Below are 23,928 nucleotides of genomic sequence, written 5' to 3' on the forward strand. Positions count from 1 at the left end.
GGAGGACCTCAGTGACGAGAGGAGAATGTGTAGCGCTGAGCTAATACATATATATGGTGATAGCGTCAGGGCTAATGCTAACTCTGTCAACGCTCTCTGGTTTCATTTAAAAGAGTCGATCATCAGATATTGTCCAAGATTAACCTTCAGGGTGGATATAGCTCGCTAGCAGCCCCGCACCGAGGACCTATCCACGTCATCATTTACCCAGAATGCTTTGTGTGGAAATAAAATGGCTCTGTCTGTGTTAAAATATGTTTTTAAACTTTCAGTTTAAAAATGATAAAAACTGAACATCCTACAGTATTCTTACAGTCTTTATTTTACAGTTAAAATATATGTTTATTAAATAAAGTCTAGTGTTACAACTAATCGGGGATCCCTTTAATGCAACAAAACTTGGTTGAAGAGCTTTGGGTTGAAGAGTAGTGTTTGATTAGTGTGTGGGAGGAGTTTATCAAAGTTATATTTTTGTTTGTACACTATCATGCATTTGTCTTTAGTTTTTTAACTTTCTGTTGTATGTTGCGTGAAGTCTGTTGTGTGTAAAGAGTGTGTGGGTGTGTGTGTACTTGTATTTGGTAYCTTTTTAGGGCCGTTTCTGGTATACACACCATCCTTGTTTAGACCAGTAGTCCATATGGAAATCAAAGACTGGTTCTAATATGCTGGAACTCCATTTTCAGGTTGGGGGTTAAATTTAKGGTTAGGTATGTACTGGGGTGGTTAGGTTTAGGCTATAGAAATAACTGGTAATGAAAGGAAGTCATAAACAGTCCTAATAAGGGTAGAAGTACAAATTTGTGTGTGTATCTGATGATGCTTTCAGATCTTAGAGTGGGGCTGGTGGATGTCTAATCTTTCCGTCTGTTCCTAGTGGGGAAGTGGGACAGTAATTGGGTCGTCATTCATTTTTAGTAACTAATACAYAGACAGCCCCCACCCCTACATAAATGTAAACAACATCATCCATTTTAACACTCCCACTGTGTACAGATATGAGGCAGGAAATATTGCATATGTGGATGTGTGATGTCCACACAGATTGTCTGTGTCCCTCAGATTCAAAAAACTGCTCTCCGTCTGGACATTTTCTTCAGCACACCAATACCTCCAGACTCGTATTATCTGAACAAATATTTCATTATTTTGTCAATCAGAATAAATACCTGAATAARTCAACAGTTATTTTAATTATCCACAGAAATTAGATTATTTTTTCATTTGGCAACTGTTTTGGCTTGAATCCAAATGCGAATCATCCTCAATTTTTTCTTTCCTTCGTCRTCGTAGAGGACATTGAAATGTCTTAGAGAAAAGCAATTTAACAAGCATTAGGAAGCCACGACAGAAGAGAATTCTTGTGATTTAGGTAAAAACGGATGGTTTTGACAGTAAAGTTGTTACATCTTAATTGAATCAAAATGAAGAATCTGTATTCAACTAACTTGTCTTATTGTGCATATTTTTGCCACCAAGTAAACCGTAGAATACAGCATATATTGCAAAATAAAACATCTCCTTTCAATCTATTCTTTCCACCTGTTTTGTAATTCTCTCTCTCCAAACAGACACACACCTGTAGGTCCTTCACAGCAGAAGCACATAATCAACATGTCCTCTTTTCTTTCATTTACCCATTTAAAGCTCTTCTGCTTTCATCCTTGCCATGACAAACCTCTTGTTCCTGGCAGAAGCATCAGCCTCCCTCAAAGAGAAGGAGAAGCCGTGTGGAGYATTTGAATCTCGTAAACTCTAAGCTGCAGTGTTTTTATTTTTTAAAAAGCTCGTGTGCATTTAAAGGAAACTCTGCTTGTGTGTTTCTCTGCACCAAGGACAAGTCCAATCCTCTCCACTCAGCTTCTCTTAAAGCCGCTATTATACTAAGTACTGATGTTGAATGTAAAATTAATCGTATTGCCTTTGTTTTCCTCAGACACAGCTGAGCTGTATGTATAGAGGATATAGTTGGTTTTTAAAGCGCCACAGTCACTCGTTCATTCATCACACTGTCTCCCATTCTCAGTGAYGTGCTGCATAATCCTATTAAGGATAATGAGTGAGGATTGTATTCTAAAAGAAGTCTTGTCTGTTGTAGAGCCGTCAAATTAGTCTAGACTCTGTAAATAAATCCATTTCGAGCAGCCACATCACCAATCAATTTGTAAGACAATCAGGGCAGTTGTTGCAAGGCCTGAATATTTATGTATGTTTTGTGCTCCAAGCAAAGATTTAGACCTCCTGCTCTAGATTTTACGGAGCTCGCGAGGGGACATGGGGTAATTTTTTTTCTTCTGCGTTCCCACGCAATACTATTGSGTTATCTCGCAATATTTTGCGTTACCTCGCAAAACTTTTTGCCTTACCTCGCAAAACTTTTGCCTTACCTCGCAAAATTGTTTTGCGTTCCCACGCAAAAGTTTGTTTTGTATATGAACTGAACTAAATCAGACTTTTATTTTGAAATATCCGGTTACCAAAACAGGATGTGTCGCCACAGTTTGTGAAATTGATATTGATGTTGCGTGGCTGCACTGTGTTCAAATATCGACATATGACATACTTYCATGCGTCACTGTGTAATACTGTATGTTCATTCTGAAGCTGAATTAAAGTAGTAGGCTAACTCGCTAATGGTGAACATGTGAATTTGTTAATAAACCGGCAGGCACAACAGTGATAAACGACTTTTGCGAGGTAACGCAGTACTATTGCGTGGGAACACAAAAGAAAAAAGAAATCTCCCGTGTCCCCTTGCAGCGCTCCGTAAGATTTGACCATGTAATTTAATTGATCAAAATTTTTTTCCTGTATTGTCTTCATCAGGGCGTGCCTCCAGCTGATCATAGACTGTCCTCCATCCATCCAGGAAGAACTGGACCTCATCAGTGCCCTCAGCCAGCTGGGAGACTTTGGCGTTAGCATTCTGCCACTGCAAGGTACTACAGAGTGAGCACATGTTGAAACAGAGCATTCAATCAAATGTTCCTAAAGGCAGACATAAATAAGCCGTAACGATGCAGTCCCCCACCTTTCTACCACATGCACCGTCTAGCCCGTCTCCCATCCTGCTGTCATCCCTCCATATGTTACTCCTTCCTGCCACTATATCTAAACACATGGTTATTTATGGATCAAGTTCCTGAGCAAACAACATCTGCCTGATGGCCTAATTAGGACTGAAGTTTTCGGTCTGTATGTGCGCGCTCTCACCTGCGTACACACACAAATGCACACCCACAGCTTGACAAAATTTGGCTCCGACTGTAAACCGGACCAGAATGGATTAGTGTCTGCGCTCTCTCACGCAGGCCTTCGTGGCCTCTCTCGGTCTCCTGCTGCAGTGGTTTCCAGACTTTTTTCTCTCCAGTTTAAATTAAAACAGCCGATCCYGCTAAACAAGCGTTGGCCTCTCGTTGTCTGACCCCTGCATTGAGGTGCTGTTTACCCCTGTTATCGCTGCACTCTAAACCCCTCAAACCTAGCAGCTCACAAATAGTTGCTCTTTTGAATTTTAGAGTTTGGACTATCAGGTCTTAAAATTAGGAAGAAATGACTTCAGATGAACAGGAGCACTACTTTATGATTAACTCAGTATTCCCTTTCTCACACAGCCTCTCAAACCAATGATGTGCTTTTTTATTTATTTCCATCTGCGTCATGTGAAAGAGCAGCGGTGCAAAGAGGGTAATCACAGGACTGAATTGGCTCGCATGTTTTGGGAGGGGGAGCCGTGTGCAGTGCACAGCTCTGACCAAACAATGCATTTTTCACCCAGTTCATTCCTCGATGTTGATTTGTTGTGTGTAAACACACTGAGCTGCTCATGTTGAGCGTATATTACTGCAGCGGAACTGCTTCTCATGGATTTTATTTTTCTAAGGCAATAAGACAAGTGATGCATGAGAACACTGCAATGTGCCCTGGTCTTCTTGCTGCAAAATCCCCAAATCATCATTCTTCCCCCTGCCCCCTATGCCTGACACTTAATTAGAGGTATTTGTTTTAAAAATTTTAATTTCTTTTGTTTGAAATATCTCGTGGTTTGTTCCGATGCAACTTGTCAAACCTAAACCATGTTGTAATGATCTTTTAGAGGCACATGCTTTTGTCCTGATAACTTTTTCAAACATATGAATTGGTCAAAAATATTTCTATTAAATTGTCATGGACCTCAGTGTTTAACCTGCTAACAGAGGCATGTACAGCACATTTGTCAAACTGAAGGCCCACAGGCCAAATGTGGCCTGCCACAGCATTTTATATGGCCCGCAAGGGCTTCAAAGATACATTAATGTCTTAAAACAATGCTGCTTTCAAGCCAAAAATCTCTATCACTSCATAAAAGACTGATGGCAACTTTGTTTTCCTCTAATTCCTGAAAACTTTCCTGGTTTTCATTGTTATCACACACTTTGATGYTCCAGATCCAGAACCTACCAAGACCCCTGCTTTTAAAGAGGTTTTTATATTCAATGTAGATCAGGCWGTCAGTGGATTTGTTAAACAGGACCTGGTTGCTTCTTCATCTTTTTATTCCTGTAAAGCAGAAAGAACGCACTCAACTTTAACAAAGAGTTATTGCTATATTGTATTTTTGTTGAGTAAGAAAACAGTTTTATTTACCTGTTTATACACTCATAAAAAACATGATTTCCATTTTACTCTCATATATAAAATGTTATTTATGAAACAAGGCCAATTTACTTCTAATATGACTGTAGAATTGGAAGAAAGTCGTAAACACAAGATCTAACTTCCTTCTTGTTTTTATCGGTTTGCCTTTGTCCTCCGCTTCACCAAAAGAGTAAAAACAAGCAAAACATTTTGAAGAAACTGGAAGAACAGTGATTTAGAAAAAAAAAAAAACATTGTAAGAGAAAATGAAACAAACAGAATTGAAGTGAAAAGAAAACTAAAATTATTGATTTTTCTGTGAAGTATGGATCAGTGATTACGGTTTTAATGTCCAGTCTTTGTACTCTTGGTCAAAAATGGTTCCACAGCCCTGTTTTCCTCTCTGTGATAATGTATCATTTATTTTCTTCTGTTTCAAGGACATGCAGGTATCGTACTCGAACACAGCAAAAAAACAAACCAAAAGAAAAGCACATAATTTTTCTTACAAAATAAAAGCCCTGTCCCTGTTACAGGGCACTGTCACAGATAAACACAAGCATGAAGCTGGAGGATTTGAACATGTGTAATCCATCTTAGGCTTCTCCCCACAGCCTTTCCACCGAGCCCGAGGCGATGCTTCTCACACACCACCCTCCCTCCGAATTCCCTTTAGGCCTCGCCCAAAGTGATGCCAAGTTTTAAAGCTCCTCCGAGTTGAGCAAAGAATTCACAAAGGCCCGCTGAGGTTGAAAACATGAGAGTTCTCGCATTTTCGCGAAAGTTTGGAGAAAAATGGAAATGAATTTTTAGGAAGTTTGCGCATCTTGAAGTGAAAGGAAAAAAAAAATCAAATCCTGTCAAAAAAAATTGAATTTCTAACCTGCATCCTGTTTTGTATCCTGTAAGGTGTTTTCAGACTGATTTACATAGAGTCTCAACTATTTAGTTCAAAGCCTTTAAGTTTGTTGCAAACAAAGTCATCAGAATAAAGAGTAGAATATTTTCTGATGTCTGCTTCGGTTGTGATAAAACAGACTCTCACAGTCTCATCAGTTTCAGCCATAATATCATCTGGTTAGGTTTGGTCTATGCTTTTGCGAACTGCGCAGCACTTTATTATTTCCCTGACATGTTGACAGCAGCTGCTTCATCATTCACTCTACATGATTTCCTATCACTTTTATCATCAGCTGTAACTTGTTCCAGATTGAGTACTGTAATTTGCCAAACAAGTGTGACACTTATTTTTTCCTCTCTCTCTCTCTCTCTCTCTCTCTCTCTCTCTATTTTTTAAATTCTTCTCTGCAGTTCGCCTGCGATCGGATCGTTTATCTCTCATCGAGGAGTGCGTCGCCCACTGCTCCACGGCCTACAAGCAGTCCACCACTCTGCTCAATCTGGCCTCACTTCTACGAGTGACAGGTAAATACACGCTCAGGTAAACATGACCTCGATTCCCTCTCATCCATTTTCCTGTTGGGAAATGTAATATGTTATATGTTATCACGTGTTCTATAGTGCAGTTTAATCAAGACGACTTCCCTTGCTGTCAGCCCTATGTGGCTTGTGAAATTAATGAACACATCCCAGTAAAGTTTTTTTTTTAATATACCCAAATAACTTTTTGTTCAAGAAAAATGCATGTACCATATCCTCTTAGAGAGAGATTCMGTGCGACTAGAGTTTTTCTTTTGTAACAATGATTGTTACCTTGGGATGWCAGTTTATTTCTAACTTTAAGTTTGCTTGGCTGCATTTCTGTTTTTGTCCCAGCACACAGAGAGGTCTTGTTGGCTGAATTTTAAAGTTGATACATTTCCAGTGTGTAACATAACAAAACAGGATTCAAAAACAGTTTGGAGTCATTTGGACATAAGATTTATGCACCCACTGGGTAGTTAGGGTAATGGTTACACGGAACACATAAGGCCTGAGGTTTTTAGTTTAGTTTTGTGTTTTTAACTTTAATACAAAATTTAATTTAAAATTAATTATACGTTTTCAATTTTTGACTCAATGCAATTAAATAACAGGTACAGTGAACCCCAGCAAATTTGTGTTTCACAGTTTACAGACTTAGTCTTTCGCAGATTTTTTTTCATGGAACTGCTGGTAGTTTGTGATAATCCCCATGATTTTTTTTATTTCTCTTGCTTTTTTGTGAGTTTCTAAGCAAAAATTTAAAGATTATAGTTTACTATTTTTTTTACATAAATAGCATGAATTCAGTTTGATTAAAAAAAGGCAACTATACACAAATGTATGTGTCAACGTTCCACTCGGAGCGCAGCATTTCCACCTTTTAACAGTACAGTACTGCGTGGTGTGTAGGTGCCTCCTTTGCAATAAGACGGTTCATGAAATTTCATCCTTGTTGGACATTCCATGGTCATTTGTAAGTGTTGTTAGAAAGCAGAGGCGTTTGGGAACATTAACTCAGCTACAAAGCAGAATACCAAGTAAAAGAAATTCCAGCCCTCTTTGAAGCTGTATATATCAGACAAACTTCATAGTAAAAAACATTTAAACTTGAAACAAATTCCAAGCTATCTGTCACCCTTAAAAATCTGTAAAAAAGGTTTAATGTTATCACTATTATGGTAATTTTAGGAATCTAGTCCATTAGCCTTTTCTTTTCCTTGGACCATAAACTCATTTTTTCTAATGTTCCCTTATATTTACATCCTCTCAACAGGAGAAATGTTTACATCTGTTTTCTTCTGGTAATTTCAGGAGGGAATTTTTTTTTCTGCCTTGAAATAAATTTTTCATGATTTGATGTGCGCTCTCATATTTGGAGAGGCGCATTGCAGAACTGTTTACACTGCAGCACGGAACACGTGGACCAGTAAATCAGCTCAATACGAAGAGTGAAAGAAGCTAGCTGGCTGCAAATTGTAGAAGCTGATTTAAACAGAATTAAAAAAAAAAAGAAATTAAACCTTCTGAACCCTTGTAAATACAGAAGAACAAAAAGAGTTTGCTTTAACAGGCTATTGTTGCTCTTTTTAAAAACACAAATTGTAGTTTTTGTGTTTGTTGCTCCTGCTCTTTTTTATTTTTATTATTATTATTTTTTTTGCCCAGTCGCTCAGTCCTCTCGCTCTGAAAACTGCCAACAGCTAAAGGAAACCTGCTAGCCRGCCTGGTGGCATTTCTGTGGCTGTACCTCTCACATTCTGTCAGCAGGAAGCCCTCCCTGTGTGGCTTCGGAAAAAAGGGAGGCAAAGGGAGATGAGAGGAGGAATAAACATTTTTTTTTAATAAATATATGCAGGAGGGAGCCTTTTGAAGGGTGCATAGCTCTGGGGCTTTGTGGTGAATATTTAATGCAGGTATCACCACCATAGCAGTTAAAAACACTTAGTGTTGGGTTTCTGCCTCAACAGAAATGCTCTGTAAATCATTTAGTATACAGGATAGAGGTAGGGAAAAAAGAGCATCTACTTTTGCCTGAAAGGATCAATAATTATGATATTATGTATGATTTTTTCGATGGCGCTGACTTGCAAAAGATCTTTGGCACAATCCAGTTTGGAGCTTTAGGAGATTGTGTTGTCAGTGTTTAGGTTGCAGATTTTCAGTTTGTTTTTCTGACAATCCTCACCTTTTGATCGTGGCCTTTGATTGGCTCATCAAGGAGAAATAAAGGTTTCAATTGGATAATCAATATGTCTGATTGAGTTCAGCTTAGAAAAAATAGGGAATGTTTTGACTTAAAAGGAACACAGTAGATTTGCTGTGACACACACAAACACACACACATTTGTTTTTTCTATCCTCATGGGTACTTTGCGTTGACTCATTTACCATTTCTATAGCCTGACCGTGACCCGTTACGTGAAACCTAACCTCACAAATACATACTTGACCCAAAACCTAAACTCACTTCAGTTAGTCCTAAACCGAACCCCTGACCCACCAACGGTATTTCATCTGATGAGGACCAGACTTTTGTCCCCATAAACACCAGTGGGTCCTCACCCAGGCTGTGTGTCCCTGGAAAACGGTCAAAATTTGCCCCAACCAGGTAACAAACATGTACACACACACGCACACACTGAGAGAGCGACACACACACCCTTTATATTGAGGTCTCGGCAGCTTTTGAAGACACCCTTTCACTAGTCACCTAGAAAATATTTGACAAACACGTCTTATTCCCCGTCAGTAAACACCGCACATCTGTCGCTCGCGCAACACGCACACACAAAGCACACAACCGCAGACCAAACCATCATCGCCACGACTGTGCTTTGATTCTCAGTTTGCTCAGAAGCCGTGTTTCTGCTCGTGTCTCTTTTTATCGTTCTGTTCGCCCCCAACATTTTGTTTACCGAGCTCACAGAGGCATCAAAGGCTGTCCCAAACCGCCGCCTCAGCCTCAAACACTGCACCCGGTCCCACGAAGATTTCCAACTTTGATTTATTCCTGTTTGATTAAACAGCACGGTAGCACATTTTCATACTTCAACCTTATTTATTGTAGATATTGATTAAAGATGTGGTCTCACACTCTTGAGTTGTTTGTAGTTGTGTTAGCACAGTCACATAAAGATTTATTAAGAGATTGATTAAGATATATGTTACATGTGATGAGAAGCATTAAACGGTTTACTGTTTAATAAACTGGTCGTCGTTTTCTTGGCAGATTCTGATTTTTGTAAAGCTCTGATTTGTAAACTCTGATTTTTTATTTCTCTCAAAGAATCATAATTAACAGAATCCAAACCCNCCCCCTTTGATTCTGGTTGAACTGAAAAATTGGTTATTCATAATAAAATGTTTCCAATTAAAAGCACCTTGATTTTGTGTTTCTAAACATTTCCTTTTCATAACAAGAAATATGTACAAATTTATATCCTGTAAACCAGGGCTATTCAATTGGCGGCCTGCGGGCCACATCCTGCCCACGAGTGACCAAAAGTTCGGTCCGCCAATTTGTTTATTCATCTCTTAAGCCCAAACCCCCGGTTTTCAACTTTAATTACTCTAAGTTCTTTTAGTTAAACATAGACATGTTTGATATCTACAGAAACGTCAGAATCTTGACTACAATCTGGTAAAAACCATTTCTATAAACACTCAAGACAGTTAAAACTACAAGCAGTTGAAGATAAAGCTATGAAAGTGAAAATAAAATTGTTTTAAAAATTTGGCAAGTCAGAGATGTCAAAATATTTGTGTCAAATATGAGGCAGAATGTGTTCTTTTTGTTTTTGATAATGTGTAATTATCACTACTTTTATAGGGTTCTGTATGTTGTATTCATGATTAAATGCAGCAAAATAAACTAATTCAAAGGTAACAGATCTTTGTAATGCTTGGTTTATTTACATAATAACTTTAATAGCTGGATGTTTGGCCCCTCAGTTGTTGACCGGCAGTAACTGTGGCCCCTGGAGCAATTTAGTTGAATAGACCTGCTGCAAACTATTAGATAGGATTATCTGTGCAACCAAAACCCATTTAGCGTTTGAAGGCAGAATATACCTACTTCATGTTTTTTTTTTTTTGCTTTTAATTTTTTTGTACATTTGGAATCATGAAAGTGTACCACATCCCAGGACGGTCAGAAGTTTGATTGCCATTTTGCCGTAGTGCCTTCAGACTGCGACGTAATCCGTATTTTGAGTGTTGTATTACCCTACCAGCGGTCAAGCATATCAGCCTTCTGGTCACTGATTAACTAGTGAACTCTAGTTTGTTGTTTACATGCTGACTTTTCCTCAAAATACAATTAAGCCATTTTTTTTATAAATAACCCTGTGTCTGTGTTTCCAGGAGATGATGAGAGCAAGCAAAGAGGCCAAGTGCTCACCTTGCTGGCAGAACAAGCTCTCAAGTTTTTGGACTTTAAGGCCGCTTACATCCACTGTCAGGACCTCATGGCTGCAGGTTTGTAGTCGGCAAGGAACCTGAAATAAGCACACGAATTTGATAGAGAAATCATTAAAATGCTGTAAAAAAACCAAAGTCTATTCCAAATGATCGGACATTAATACAGTTTTGAAGCTCTCACAGACCACATAAAATGCCATGGTGGGCCACATTTGGCCCACAGGCTTTGAAGTTTGACACGTGATCCAGGAGATACAGCAGTAACTAATATTTTTCTTCAACTGGTATCACTGTCAAATTTGGTTGTTTAGATCGTCAAGTGATCTTAAAAAGAACCAACATAAAGACGTGGCTCAACTTCATCAAGCTAGTTTTAGATCATGCATTATAATGAGGAGAAAAGATTTTTCTTATGTTTAAAGAAAACATGAAATAGTGCAATGACTTGTAAGAGTAATAGCAACCCCTAACTTGGCAACATCTTTAAAGGGATATTTGAGTTGTTTGAGAGCTCAGACTAATTTCACTCAGTTAGTTTAAAAGAACAAAAGGGCTGATGTTAAAACGGCAACAAACGTGAATCTGAACGACTCGGAAGTCTTTGGAATTCATAATCTTCTCAATGCAGGAAGACGTTTTAAGTTCTGTCTGCTTTATGAAGCTGAACTTTGACAAATCCCGAGTCGAAGATGCACACAGAAATATAAACAACAAACTCAGAAAACATTAAAGCTAAATCTGAAGCTGTCTTGCCAGTCTTAAATGTAATGCACCTGATGGATGGATGAAGTTCTGCAGGGTTGTTTTTTTTCTTCTTCTTAAAGTTGAACCTCCTCACTGTCTTTTTTGTCATTACTCTTTCCAGTCAAAAAAAAAAAAAACCACTAAGAAAGAAAATAGTGTTTGTGTAAATAAAAAGCATTGAAGAAATGGAAAAACGTGCTTTTAAGAGAGGTAATGTGTAATCTGATAATGTASAACTATCTGTTTTGGAGCAAAGAAAATATTTGAATTATGTTCTATGTTTTGTGTTCTGCATTGTGTGCATGTACTCTGGCATCCCTATAAACTGAGGAGAAAAACATTTTGATTTAAAGTTTTTTTATTTATTTTTCTCCCCTTATGTCTTGGCTGACCTCACTCGGCTCTGCTTCTCTTCTCATTTCCTTCATTCTTTTCTGTCCTCAGGTTACAGCCCGGCGTGGGACGTGTGCAGTTTGCTCGGTCAGTGTGAGGGTTATGCAGACCTGGAGGCGCGACAGGAGCTGTTAGCCTTCGCTCTCACTCACTGTCCCCCAGACAGCATCCACGCCCTCCTCACTGCCTCCAGTGATCTGCAAACTCAGGTTAGAACAGCAAACCTGCTCTTTTGAAGGAAAAAAAAAACTTGATTGTTTTGTGTGCCTCACTTTCAAGTGTTTAAACACACAAAGTATATTTAAAAAATGTAAAAACATAACTTTTTCATAGGAGACCTGAGCCTAAAGTTAGCCTGAACATGCAGGCATTTGGACTGTGGGAAGAAATTAGAGTACCCAGCAAACAACCAAACACAAGGAGACATGCAAACTTTACACAGAGACCCCAGGCCAAGCTGGGGATTTTCTTGATGTGAAGCAACAGTGCTAACAACTGAAATATGAGGCTGCCATATTATTTTTTTAGTGACATACGCTGAGATTTGTGAGGTTAATTTAAAATGAGTTTATAAAGTTTTTACACAATTATGACAGACTGGAAAAACAAAAATCTGGGTTTTGTCCAGTATTTTTGACCTTAAACACAAAGGCAGTAGTTTTGCACATTTAACAAAACCCACAAATCAGTAATTTATATTTGAAATGGATGTCAGAAACTCAGATTTGTTGATACAGTCAGGCTCATAACTGTAGCTCCAATGAAACATTTATCTAAATTTGTTAGTTTTATGAAAATTTTATTTAGTCTTCATTAATTTTAGTTTATAGGTAAAATAAATCAAGGTGCAGGCCATTCTTGAAAAACTGAGTTGTGTGAAGTAGTTTTCCTGTATCTACTTTTATGTCCGGAGCCCATCCGAAGACATCAAAGATGACTTGTGGCCTTGAGATAATAACTCATGGCCACRAGATAACTTTTGACCACAATGTAATACTTTGTGACCATGGGATAATGATTCATGACCACAAGATAACTCGTGACCACAAGATATTTACTTGTGACCACAAGAAAACTCATGACCATGCGTTGGTTGATGTGGGACCATGAGATAATAGCTTGTGGTCATGCGTTAGTTAATTTGTGGCAACAAGATAAGTTTGAGCAGCTATGTGTCTTAGATATGCAGACATTGTTTGAGTTAGGTTGTATACAGTATGAATATTCTGGTTTTGTTTTTAACTGTTCAAAGGTACCCTACACTTATTGTTTACTTTTTTAGGTGTATTTTTAATCCAAAGAGTATACCTCCARTGGTTCAGTTTTCATATAACTAATATTTACAATGTTAGCCATTTTGCTTCCCCTAAAATGGTTTTGGGTATTTTAAAGTATAAAAAAATGTTTCATCTAAAAGTTTGAATCTGCAGAAGTTTACTGCATCTGTCACTTTGTCTTTCCGTTTTTGGTTTTATCTTCAGTAAGCACAGCTCAGTAGGACTGAGGTTAGCAAACTTTCTTTACAATTTAAGCCTTTCTTATCTAAGGAAATTCTGTTATTGTCAATTTCGAGCTGAATGCACAGGTGTACGCTTCAGGTTTCATCCTGATACTTCAATCTGCAGCCGTACAGTCTAATGCCATAACTTTATTTACCCTTCATAATGTTTGACAGATGACAAGATTTTATTAAAATTACGATCATTTTCTTCTACATCCTTTTCTCCTTTTGTCATCCAGCTAAAAGTTAAACTGAATGGCTGTCCAAAAAATATTGCTCCAAAATTCAAACAGTCTGTTTTATGGTTATTTACTAGTTAAACTGGATTAAGATTATCTTTTCTTTTTTTCCTCTTGAAAACAAACTTTGTGTAGTTAAATTTATTTTCACAGTTTGTCATTTACCATAATCCTGCTTTTGCAGCTGCCAGTAGTAACTAATTTAATGGAAAACATGTTTGTCTTTTGCCTTTTGTCTTTTTTGGTCTGTCTTTCGGGTTTGCAGGTGTTGTACCAGGCTGTTAACTATCAAATGGAGCCTATCATTCCTGAGACTGAACCTGAGGTTAGTAAGACAGAATATCAGAAGTTTTGTGTTCTTTTTGTGTATCTATTTCTTAAAACTGCTTTTATTTTCTTTGTAAATTAACAAACTTGTCTTAAATTATCCTCGTTTGAGTTGTTTTAGTGTCCACATGTGGGTGTGTTTCAAGGCCTTTTGTGCATTTTGTGTGTTTTTCTGCTGCTTCATTTTTGATGAGTTGTAAATCTAATGTTAAGGTTGCTTAGCTCCCTTGGCTGGTTAATTTATGCCCTTTCTTCTCCTCTCTATTGCTGCCAGCTTTATGATGCCTGGAGTGGGTGTTAATGTTTTATGATATGAAAATCATTTCCTTTTTGTGTGGAAAAAGCTAATTTGAAGCTCTCCATTAGTTTATTGTAGTATTGATGCGACTATTCCTTATTTGTGTGTGTTTAGGACTTGCAGATATGTGTGTGTGCGCGATTTTCTTTGGCTTTTCTTTTTCTGTGTGTGTTTCTGACCCTTGGTTTTTGGCCAAATAAAATATTAAGGAATGGTGATAAAAGATTTAATCTTGGTTCAGTTGTTCTTAAAATGAGATTTAAAAAAACTTTCTGAACGTGCAAAAACAACCACATTGTAGATTGATGTTTTCTGCTTTCAAGAAAATATGAACCATTTGGTTTGCAATAATAAAGATTTTTTAGTAGAGATTTCTCTGTTAGACTGTCAGTCATGTAATCATATAATCATAATGGTTTTGCTTCTTTATTTTATATAGCTCAGCTTTGCTTGATACTTTAGGAAAAATACAAAAAAATGTGATATTTTTATCACAAACACTTCTTATGTACTTAAAAGTATTTGTTTGTTAGACAAACATGACCTCATTCTCTGTGGAGCGATTGGTAGTCAACACATGCAAAGTCCAAATGTGTTGGAGAATCAAATGTATGTTTTTTTTTTTTTTTTTTTTTTTGTCCGTCCGTTTTCTTCCACTTATCCAGGATTGGGTCGTGGGGGCAGCAGCCTTAGCAGAGAGACCCAGACTTCCCTCTCCCCAGCCACTTGGGCCAGCTCGTCCGGGGGCGTCCAAGGCGTTCCCAGGCCTGCCGAGAAACATAATCCCTCCAGCATGTCCTGGATCTTCCTCTGGGTCTCCTTCCAGTGGGACATACCCGTAACACCTCACCAGGGAGGCATCCAGGAGGCATCCTAACCAGATGCCCAAGCCACCTCAACTAGCTCCTCTCGACATGGGGGAGCAGAGGCTCTACTCGGAGTCCCTCCCAGATGACTGAGCTTCTCACCCTATCTCTAAGGGAGAGCCCAGACACCCTGCAAAGGAAACTCATTTTGGCTGCTTGTATCAGCGATCTCGTTCTTTCGGTCAGTACCCAAAGCTCGTGACCACAGATGAGGGTTGGAACATAGACTGACCGGTAAACCGAGAGCTTCGCCTTCTGGCTCAGCTCCCGCTTCACCACGACAGACCGGTACAGCGCCCGCATCACTGCAGACGCAGCACCAATCTGCCTGTCCATCTCCCGCTCCGTTCTTCCCTCATTTGTGAACAAGACCCCGAGATACTTAAACTCCTCCACTTGGGGCAGGACCTCCTCCCCGACCTGGAGAAGGCATCCTACCRGTTTCTGGCTCAAGACCACGGTCTTGGATTTGGAGGCACTGATCCTCATCCCGGCAGCTTCACACTCGGCTGCGAACTGCTCCAGTGAGAGCTGGAGATCACGATCTGATGAAGCCAATAGGACCACATCATCCGCAAAAAGCAGAGATGTGATCCTAAGATCACCAAAACGGATCCACTCAACACCTTGGCTGCGCCTAGAAATTCTGTTCATAAAAGTTATGAACAGAATTGGTGACAAAGGGAAACCTTGGCAGATGTCCATCTCTCACTGGAAAGGAGTCCGACTTACTACCGGCAATGCGGACCAAGCTCTGGCACCAGTCGTACAGGGACATAACAGCCCGTATCAATGGGCTGGGTACCCCATACTCTCTGAGTGACCCCCACAGGAGTCCCCGAGGGACACAGTCAAACGCCTTCTCCAAGTCCACAAAACACATGTAGACTTGTTGAGCGAACTCTCATGCAGCCTTCAGGACCCTTCTGAGAGTATAGAGCTGGTCCGCTGTTCCACGAACAGGACGAAAACCACACTGCTCTTCCTGAGTCAGATATTCGACTGTCTGATGGAGCTTCCTTCCAGGACCCCTGAATAGACCTTACCAGGGAGGCCATTGTGATCCCCCTATAATTGGAATACACTCTATGGCTCCCTTTTAAATAAGGGGACCACCATCCTGGTCTGCCAATCCAGGGGAACTGCCCCCAATGTCCACGAGATATTGTAGAATCACATCAACCAACACAACCCCACAACATCCAGAGCCTTAAGGAACTCCAGGCGAATGTCATCCACCCCCAGCACCTTGCCACCAAGGAGCTTTTTAATCACCTCAGTGACCTCAGCACCAGAGATTGGAGAGTCCGACCAGGGTCCTCAGGCTCTGCTTCCTCATGGGAAGATGTGTCGGTGGGATTGAGGATATCTTTGCAGTATTCTGCCCACCGACCCACAATGTCCCGAGTTGAGGTCAGCAGCGCACCATCCCGACCATAAACAGTGTTGGTGACGAACCGCTTGAAACTTTGTCTGGCAGGAGACTCTGCCAGAAGTTCCCAGCAGACCCTCACTATATGTTTAGGTCTTCCAGGTCTGACTGACATCCTCCCCCCCCACCACTGGAGCCCACTCACCACCAGGTAGTGGTCAKTTGACAGCCCTGCCCATCTCTTCACTCGAGTGTCCAAAACATGTGGCCGCAAATCAGTTGAAATAACAACAAAGTTGATCATTGAACTGTGGCCTAGGGTGTCCTGGTGCCAAGAGCACATATGGACACACTTATGTTTTAACATGGTGATCGTTAAGGAGAATCCATGAAGAGCACGGAAGTCCAATAACAAAACACCCCTCAGGTTCAGATGGGTGGGGGGGGGGCATTCCTCCCAAGCACGCCCCTCCAGGTCTCACTGTCATTGCCCACGTGAACGTTGAAGTCCCCCCGCAGAACGAGGGAGTCCCCGTTACGAGCGCTCTCCAGCACCACCTCCAAGGACTCCAAAAAAGGTMGTTAATCTAAACTGCTGTTAGGTGCATAGGAACAAACAGTCAGTACCAGTCCCCCCACACGTATGCGGAGGGAGGCTACCCTCTCGTTCACTAGGGTGAACCCCAATGTACAGGAAACAAGATAGGGGGCAATAAGTATGCCCACTCCAGCTCAGCGCCTCTCAGCATAGGCAACTCCAGAGTGGAMGAGTGTCCAACCCCCCTCGAGTGGACTGGTTCCAGAGCCAGAGCGGTGCGTCAAGGTGAGTCTGACTATATCTAGTCGGAACCTCTCAACCCCACACACCAGCTCAGGCTCCTTCCCCACCAGAGAGGTGACATCCCACGTCCCTAGAGCCATCTTCTGTAGCTGAGGATCAGACCACCAAGGTCCTCGCCTTCAACTACTGCCCAACACACAATGCACCCAACCCCTTTGTCCCCTCCCACAGGTAGTGAGCCCATGGGAAGGGGGACCCATGTCTCTTCGGGCTGTGCTTGACCGGGCTCCATGGGTGAAAGCCTGGCCACCAGGCACTTGCCAACGTGCCCCCACCTCCAGGCCTGGCTCCAGAGTAGGGCCCCGGTGACCYGYGTCCGGGCAAGGGAACACTGAATTCATTTGTAGTATTCATCATAAGAGTTCTTTGGGCTGCACTTTGTCTGATCCCTCACCAAGGACCTGTTTGCCTTGGGTGACCCTACCAACAACATAGCTCCTAGGATCATTGGGACACTCAAAGTTCTCCACCACGATGAGGTGGCAGCCCAGGGAGAGGTGGTTACAAACACATGGAGACTTGTAGTTTTTTGAGCAGTTCAGAACTCACTGGAGGCTTTAGGTCTCCCTTCTGGACTGGGAAAATGTTGGGATCCCTCAGGAGGAGCCAGATAGTGTTGCAGGAGAGTGGGACATCTGGCAGCAGATGATTGGTCAATGGATGAATCTCTCTTGGACCAATGGACCAAACCTAAGAGCACTCAACCTGAATTTGTCAAATACTAATGTAGTTTGTAAATCAAATGTCCTTTGCTACTATTTTAGCAAATTCCCCCAAAAATAAATAAAAAAACAGGATACTGCACAAGTTAATGTCTAGTCTCTGCCAAAATTGCATTTTGATGTTTTTTAATAAACATACCATTTTTGTTGTCTTTATCACCACTCATCTCCAGGCCAGCACATCCACTGTGGGCTCTCCAGTCGGAAAAGCAGGGGACTTGTTGCACAGAACCACGGCTAAGACTATGAAGGTTCTGACCTCAACCGGAGTAACCACCAAAGCTGTTCTATCTGCGGTCAGTGACCACCGTTGGTGGAAGGAATCACTTAACTACCTTCGTCCACTGCACGTAAGAACATACTGGCTGTTCGATGGCTAATTAAATGAGAAGGGGGTCTTTGCAGCCACTAAGTAGGAGTTTCTTGGGTGTGGGCGTAATTTGAGTAAACCTTGATTTATTGGATTGACTTGCTGKGAAAGTTAAAAAATGAATTAATTGTAATTCAGAGTGGTGTCCCAATATCAGCATTTTTACAAGTACTCATACTTGAACAAAATGCCAGATACCTACAACCAATATTATTTTTTAGTGTGGATGTTTACATGCGACTTCCTTTAGACGCCAGTGTGAATGCTTACTTCCGTCGATGTTACATGCATGCACAGAGGATGATGTGGTGTCACTTTCAGCTCGTTGTTTACTGTAATAAACAAGTCACTACCTATCTATGGATGCTACATATTAGCATGCCAATTCTGAAGTTGTTGTTCAATCAGAGCCAGTGGAATAATTATCTGACCTGCTTGTTTAGTTTGCTGTTTACATTTGAACCTGCCTCTGGTTTGGCTGCTCTGGTGAAGCATGTATTTATGGAATGAGAGTGACACAACGTGCTTTAAGTAAAACTAACTAAAATATCGATCCACTTAGTATCGATCGGCTTACCCCCACCTCACCAACGTAAAAGTCTTTGAGTTTGTTTTTATGAGCTGTGTTGGAATGCTGTTTCTGTACAGCACTTTGGTCTACTATGGTGCAAAAAGTGCTTTACAAATAAAGTTGGATTGGATTGGAAAAGTCGGATGAAAAGTCACATGATCATTTAGACTTAGATCGCTTTGACAAACATCACATATATATCTAATTTAGTACCAGGTTCTAAATAAAAATGTGTTTTTATAAACATGTAATGTTTGAGTTCTAAGTCAGTAAGTACTCTGTATGATACTCGATATTGGCGAATACCCAAACTGAATACTTAAGTACTGAAAGTACTAAAGTGATTTTGTAGGCAACCAATTCCAACTCCAATACTTTAACTAAATTAATAATTTGACAGAGTTACTTTTACTTTTATTGGAGTAATATTTGATCAGGAATTGTACTTTGACTCAAATAAGGAAACTGAGTACTTTGTCCACCACTTTATATACGGTTTTTAACTTTTAACTCATCTGTATGCTTTTGAATGTTTATGCACATGAGAAGACATTGATAGTATGTCTGTGTTTCTGTTTCTTTCACACTCAAACTTCCCCCAAAACAGTCAATCCGTTGCATAATTAATTTACTCTCCTGCTGAATATTTCAGAATACCTGGTGGTAACCAGGCTAGCAGGTGGTCACCCTGATGCCTGGGTTGGGGGTTGTTGGGTTCAGAAGTGGTCACGAGTTTCTTAAGAAAGAGAATATGTGAGGACTTTTAGCTGTTTAAGGATCATGTTGCTGAGGGCGTGTTGTAAAAGTTTAATGATGTTTTGATGGCTCCTCAGGGTCACGATGCAGGAGCCACCAGTCACAAAGGGGTGTGTGAAAACTCCAACCTGGAGCGCCAAGGCTGCAGCCCCTTTTATCAGGAACTCATCGAGGATCCCTACGTAGACCCGGTGAGTGGCTTTAAGACCAAGCTGTGTCATAGCTCATTATTCTTTGCCTCAGGCCATCTTTTTAAATTGCAGAAAATGCCTGAGTGGACTTATGACTCAGGGCATTTAATTTGATTTTTTTTTCTTTTTTCCCTCCCATGACTTATACATTCCTTCAAAAACAGTGTCGAGACAAAATGAATATTGATTTCAGACTAAGTAATTATAATGCCAAAAGCACTTTGGAAGCACTGACATCACTGAGAGAGAAGCATAATTTTAGAACTGATGGTATTAGAGTCAGCAAAATCCAGGATGGCTAAAAAATAAAACATATAGTAGTATATGTATTGAATAGAAGAGAGCAGGTAAATGTGGATAAAACCTTAAGTAATAACATTGGCAGAAAGATGCATTGAAGTAAAAAAAAAGGAGTAATTTGACCTTAATGCTCAGAAAATGGTCACCCTAGGCTAAGATGAGGCTTTTTCCTCAAATACACAAATCATATGGATAGCTTAAAGAGTGGACACAAGGAGTACCAGTAAAGGCCAATATGTTTCCTCTCATGACATTTTAATAGTCCTCTTTGGATCTCTTCTTTCACTCCACGTCCAGCTTTGATCCATCTTCCATCATCCATCTAACTATAATTGCTCCCCGCGTCCATCTGTCTGTGTTTGATCAATGACATTTTTGTTATTTTTATCAAGCAAGTAGCAGCAACTGAAAAAGACAGAGAGAAGAATAGCAAGTTAAAGATGGACAGGAAACATTCAGTGTTGAAGCTCAGGGGCCAGTGAGAGGAGATCCTTCACTGTTCGCCCCTCAGACACCAGAGGAGCAACAGCAGTCCTACAAATCCCCCGTGGAAAAGCTTTGTTTTTCCTCTGAACTTCATTTATTTACCTCCTTTCTCATCTGTCTTTGCTCCATGGGAATGGATATGCTCAGTCATCTTAATCACATCTATTTGTGCTTTGTTTTATTTTTTGTTTTTTGTTCTTCTTTCCCTACTGTGGGGATTTCCCTTTTTATAATGATACATACTGCATCACTTTGTTCACTGTTGTTCTTTTGTTTTTTTAGAGTCAAGATGTTTATTCATCCTACAGAGAGATGCCCAAGGAAAACTTTGCTGAGGTTTTGCTGAGGACGGGAAAGTTGGCTGAGGCAAAAACTGAGGGTGAAACCCTGTTTCCTGCTACAGAGGGTAAGAACACATGATTGGTGGACATAAATGGCACATTCAGCTTGTAAAAACTGTTGCTTCTTTATTAAATACTCCTTAACAGTATTACTACACATTACATCTGCTTTGTAGAATACTTTATGACTACAGAGTTGCAAACTGTAATGTGATGTAATAAAACGATGAACAGAGCTGTTAATCATCTGAAAAGTTACACAGTCTATAACTGTTCCACTTTATTTTTTAAATGTGTGCAATTATTTTTATCTGGAAGCAACACTGCTAAGTATTAGGGCCGTAACCATACATATATACAGTTTACATACTCTGGCAGAATACAGAACATCCTTTAGTCTTTTGTATATAATTAGAATAAGTGTTTAGAGACACCACTTAGTTTTTGCTCACGTTTTAGTGATAAATCATAATTTTTCCCTCTGTCCTCCTGATGTAGAATAAGTTGTGTTTTTCTAAGCATTTAAACAATAGAAATTTTATATTTAACAATTTTTTCCACACTGAAGTTGGAGGATGAATTTTTTTTCTTTAATTTAAGTAACAGCGGCGTGGAGATGGAAAGAAGATGTCGATGTTATATGCACAAGCAACTCTTCAAAGTTGCCCTTCTTGCTAATTTAACAACTTTTGTTGTCCGACCGGACTGTTTTCAGTGACTTGCAGAATCGCTGCAATCGCTGCAACCTTTGCTCCATAGCCACACAGGGATGTGTCCCTAAAAGACTCTGTTGCACCACCAGAGGGTACCGCAAAGGGCTGAAAAATCCTGAAGTCTGTATGAAATTAGCGGTAGCATTGCACATTAGAATTTGATTTTTAATGCTTAAATAAAAAAATGGGGTAGGGGGCATTATATTAAAAGTAGGGTAGCACAATATCAGAAAATCTTGCGATGGCAATATCAGGTGCGATGTGTCTTTTTTTTCTCCCTTTCTAATCTGTACTTTCTTCTCCATGTGACTTTTAGCATTTTTTGCAAGGTCTTTTGTGTTTAATGTGAGATTTTGCTGCTGTGAGATTCTGTCCTACTGACTAAATATTGCATTAGCATGAAAAATACAACTTCTAAACTCTTGAAATCCATTAGTCAACAATTATTGCATTCCAAGCAGTCCTTTTCCATGAATATTGCATACACTGAAATTGCGATGACAATATATTTGTGACATATTTTGCAGTCCTAATTAAAAGCACACAATAGAAAAAAGAAAAAATCTGTATAGGTCTTCTGGACGGGTTCTTTTCCAATGAAACGTTTCGTCTCTCCTCCAAGAGACTTCTTCAGTCTGAGAGTTTCAGGCAAAATTCAGGCTTTTAAGCACTGCCTCCATGTGACTGATACTCATATCACATGGCTATCATTGACACCTAGTTAACACCTATTGTTAACGGGGTGGAGTGATACTAGCAATAGCAGCACTGTAGGAGGGGGACAACTGAAAACGGAGGCCTCCACCTCTGTTTAACGATGGATGGTCTTTCTTCACAAAAATGGCTTCTTTTACTCCTCTCTCAAACCTAACAGCATATARTATATATGCTTATTTGCTGTTAAGTGCCAGGAGGACTGCGTCCAGTTATACATCGGGGAAACAAAGCAGCCACTGTTCAAAAGAATGTCCCAACACAGACGAGCTACGTCTAATGGCCAGAACTCTGCAGTTTTCACTCATTTACAGGCCAGCGGTCACTCTTTCAGAGATGAGGATGTTCTCATTCTTGATAGAGAGGAATGTTGGTTTGAGAGAGGAGTAAAAGAAGCCATTTTTGTGAAGAAAGACCGTCCATCATTAAACAGAGGTGGAGGCCTCCGTTTTCAGTTGTCCCCCTCCTACAGTGCTGCTATTGCCAGTATCACTCCACCCCCTGTTAACAATAGGTGTTAATTAGGTGTCAACGATAGCCATGTGATGTGAGTATCAGTCACATGGAGGCAGGGCTTAAAAGCCTGAATTTTGCCTGAAACTCTCAGACTGAAGAAGTCTCTTGGAGGAGAGACGAAACGTTTCATTAGAGAAGAACCCGTCCAGAAGACCTATACAATTTTTTTGTTTTTGATTTTTTACCTGGATTACTGAGATGCATCAGGACAGCACACAATAGATGCTTAAATTAATTGGTTTGTTCTAAATGTCCAGTGTGACAAATAAATACCTGTTGTAGGCAGCACCTGCAAGGCCAAGATTTGTGACTTAATCAAACAAAATAAGCATTGTTTAACTTGACTCATTTATCTCTGCTCCATCTTACAAGTGAAGTTGTGGTATTTACAAATAGCAACATATTGCCCCCTCCCACTCCGCACACCATGTCTTCTCCTCTACTCATCCATCTTGGCCAGGGATCCCATGTGTGGTGATTTTGGGAACAATCGGGGACAAATAGCCACATTTTAGTAATTAATGTGTCCCCTAGCATCCCGCAGCAACAGTAATTAACGACACATCGCTGCAGCGGAAGTGGCGCGATAGCATCAAGTCAAAACACGAATGAGCCCAGCTGCTCACCCCAAAATCAATGCCATGACAAAACTAAAGAGCAAACGTGTGCACGTGCATCCTTATCTCCGAAGGAAATGCGAGGTGCACACTTTGTCTAAATCGTGTCGGCACTTCAGTATGCGTGCGCACGCCGCCTCCACGTTCTCGAGCCAAATCCAAGCTCTCTCTCACGTAGCTGCCGTCATTCAAATGAACTTCTTAAAGTCACCTTCCCTTCGGAGCCGCCCGCGACCAGCAGGAAAGAGGAGAAGCCTGGACGGTGCCGCGTCCGATAACGAGCTTCGATTAATGACCGGCGCATGTGTCCGCCGCGCCGGCCGTCCTCAAAAACAGACTAGGAGATGGCCTTTAAGAAAATAAATATATTGATTTTTCACCTGACCCTGATAAGGTGGAGATAATTAATGATGACACAAGTGGAAAGTGACTCAATGGGATTGAGCTGTGGACGGTGCAGACACCACTTGATGTGAACACACACGCACACACACTCCAAACTACAGTGGTTTGCAAAAGTATTCATACCCCTTGAACTTTTCCATATTTTGTCACATTACAACCACAAACATAAATATATTTCACTGGA

At 40.4% G+C, this 23,928-nt stretch overlaps 1 protein-coding gene across 1 annotated transcript in view; it reads left to right on the forward strand.

Annotated features, from left to right (window-relative positions):
- The window catches only part of nbas (NBAS subunit of NRZ tethering complex), a gene marked incomplete in the record, with an annotated part of 224,076 nt that overhangs the window by 88,352 nt on the left and 111,796 nt on the right, over positions 1-23,928 (forward strand). Inside the window, 8 exon segments of the mRNA XM_014011983.1 lie at positions 2,827-2,939; positions 5,929-6,042; positions 10,405-10,518; positions 11,650-11,807; positions 13,604-13,663; positions 17,938-18,114; positions 19,539-19,652; positions 20,721-20,844. Coding sequence (XP_013867437.1) covers positions 2,827-2,939; positions 5,929-6,042; positions 10,405-10,518; positions 11,650-11,807; positions 13,604-13,663; positions 17,938-18,114; positions 19,539-19,652; positions 20,721-20,844 — 974 coding nt within the window.

The sequence above is a fragment of the Austrofundulus limnaeus genome, unplaced genomic scaffold (assembly GCF_001266775.1).
Source record: "Austrofundulus limnaeus strain Quisiro unplaced genomic scaffold, Austrofundulus_limnaeus-1.0 Scaffold86, whole genome shotgun sequence".
Classification (NCBI taxonomy): Eukaryota; Metazoa; Chordata; class Actinopteri; order Cyprinodontiformes; family Rivulidae; genus Austrofundulus; species Austrofundulus limnaeus.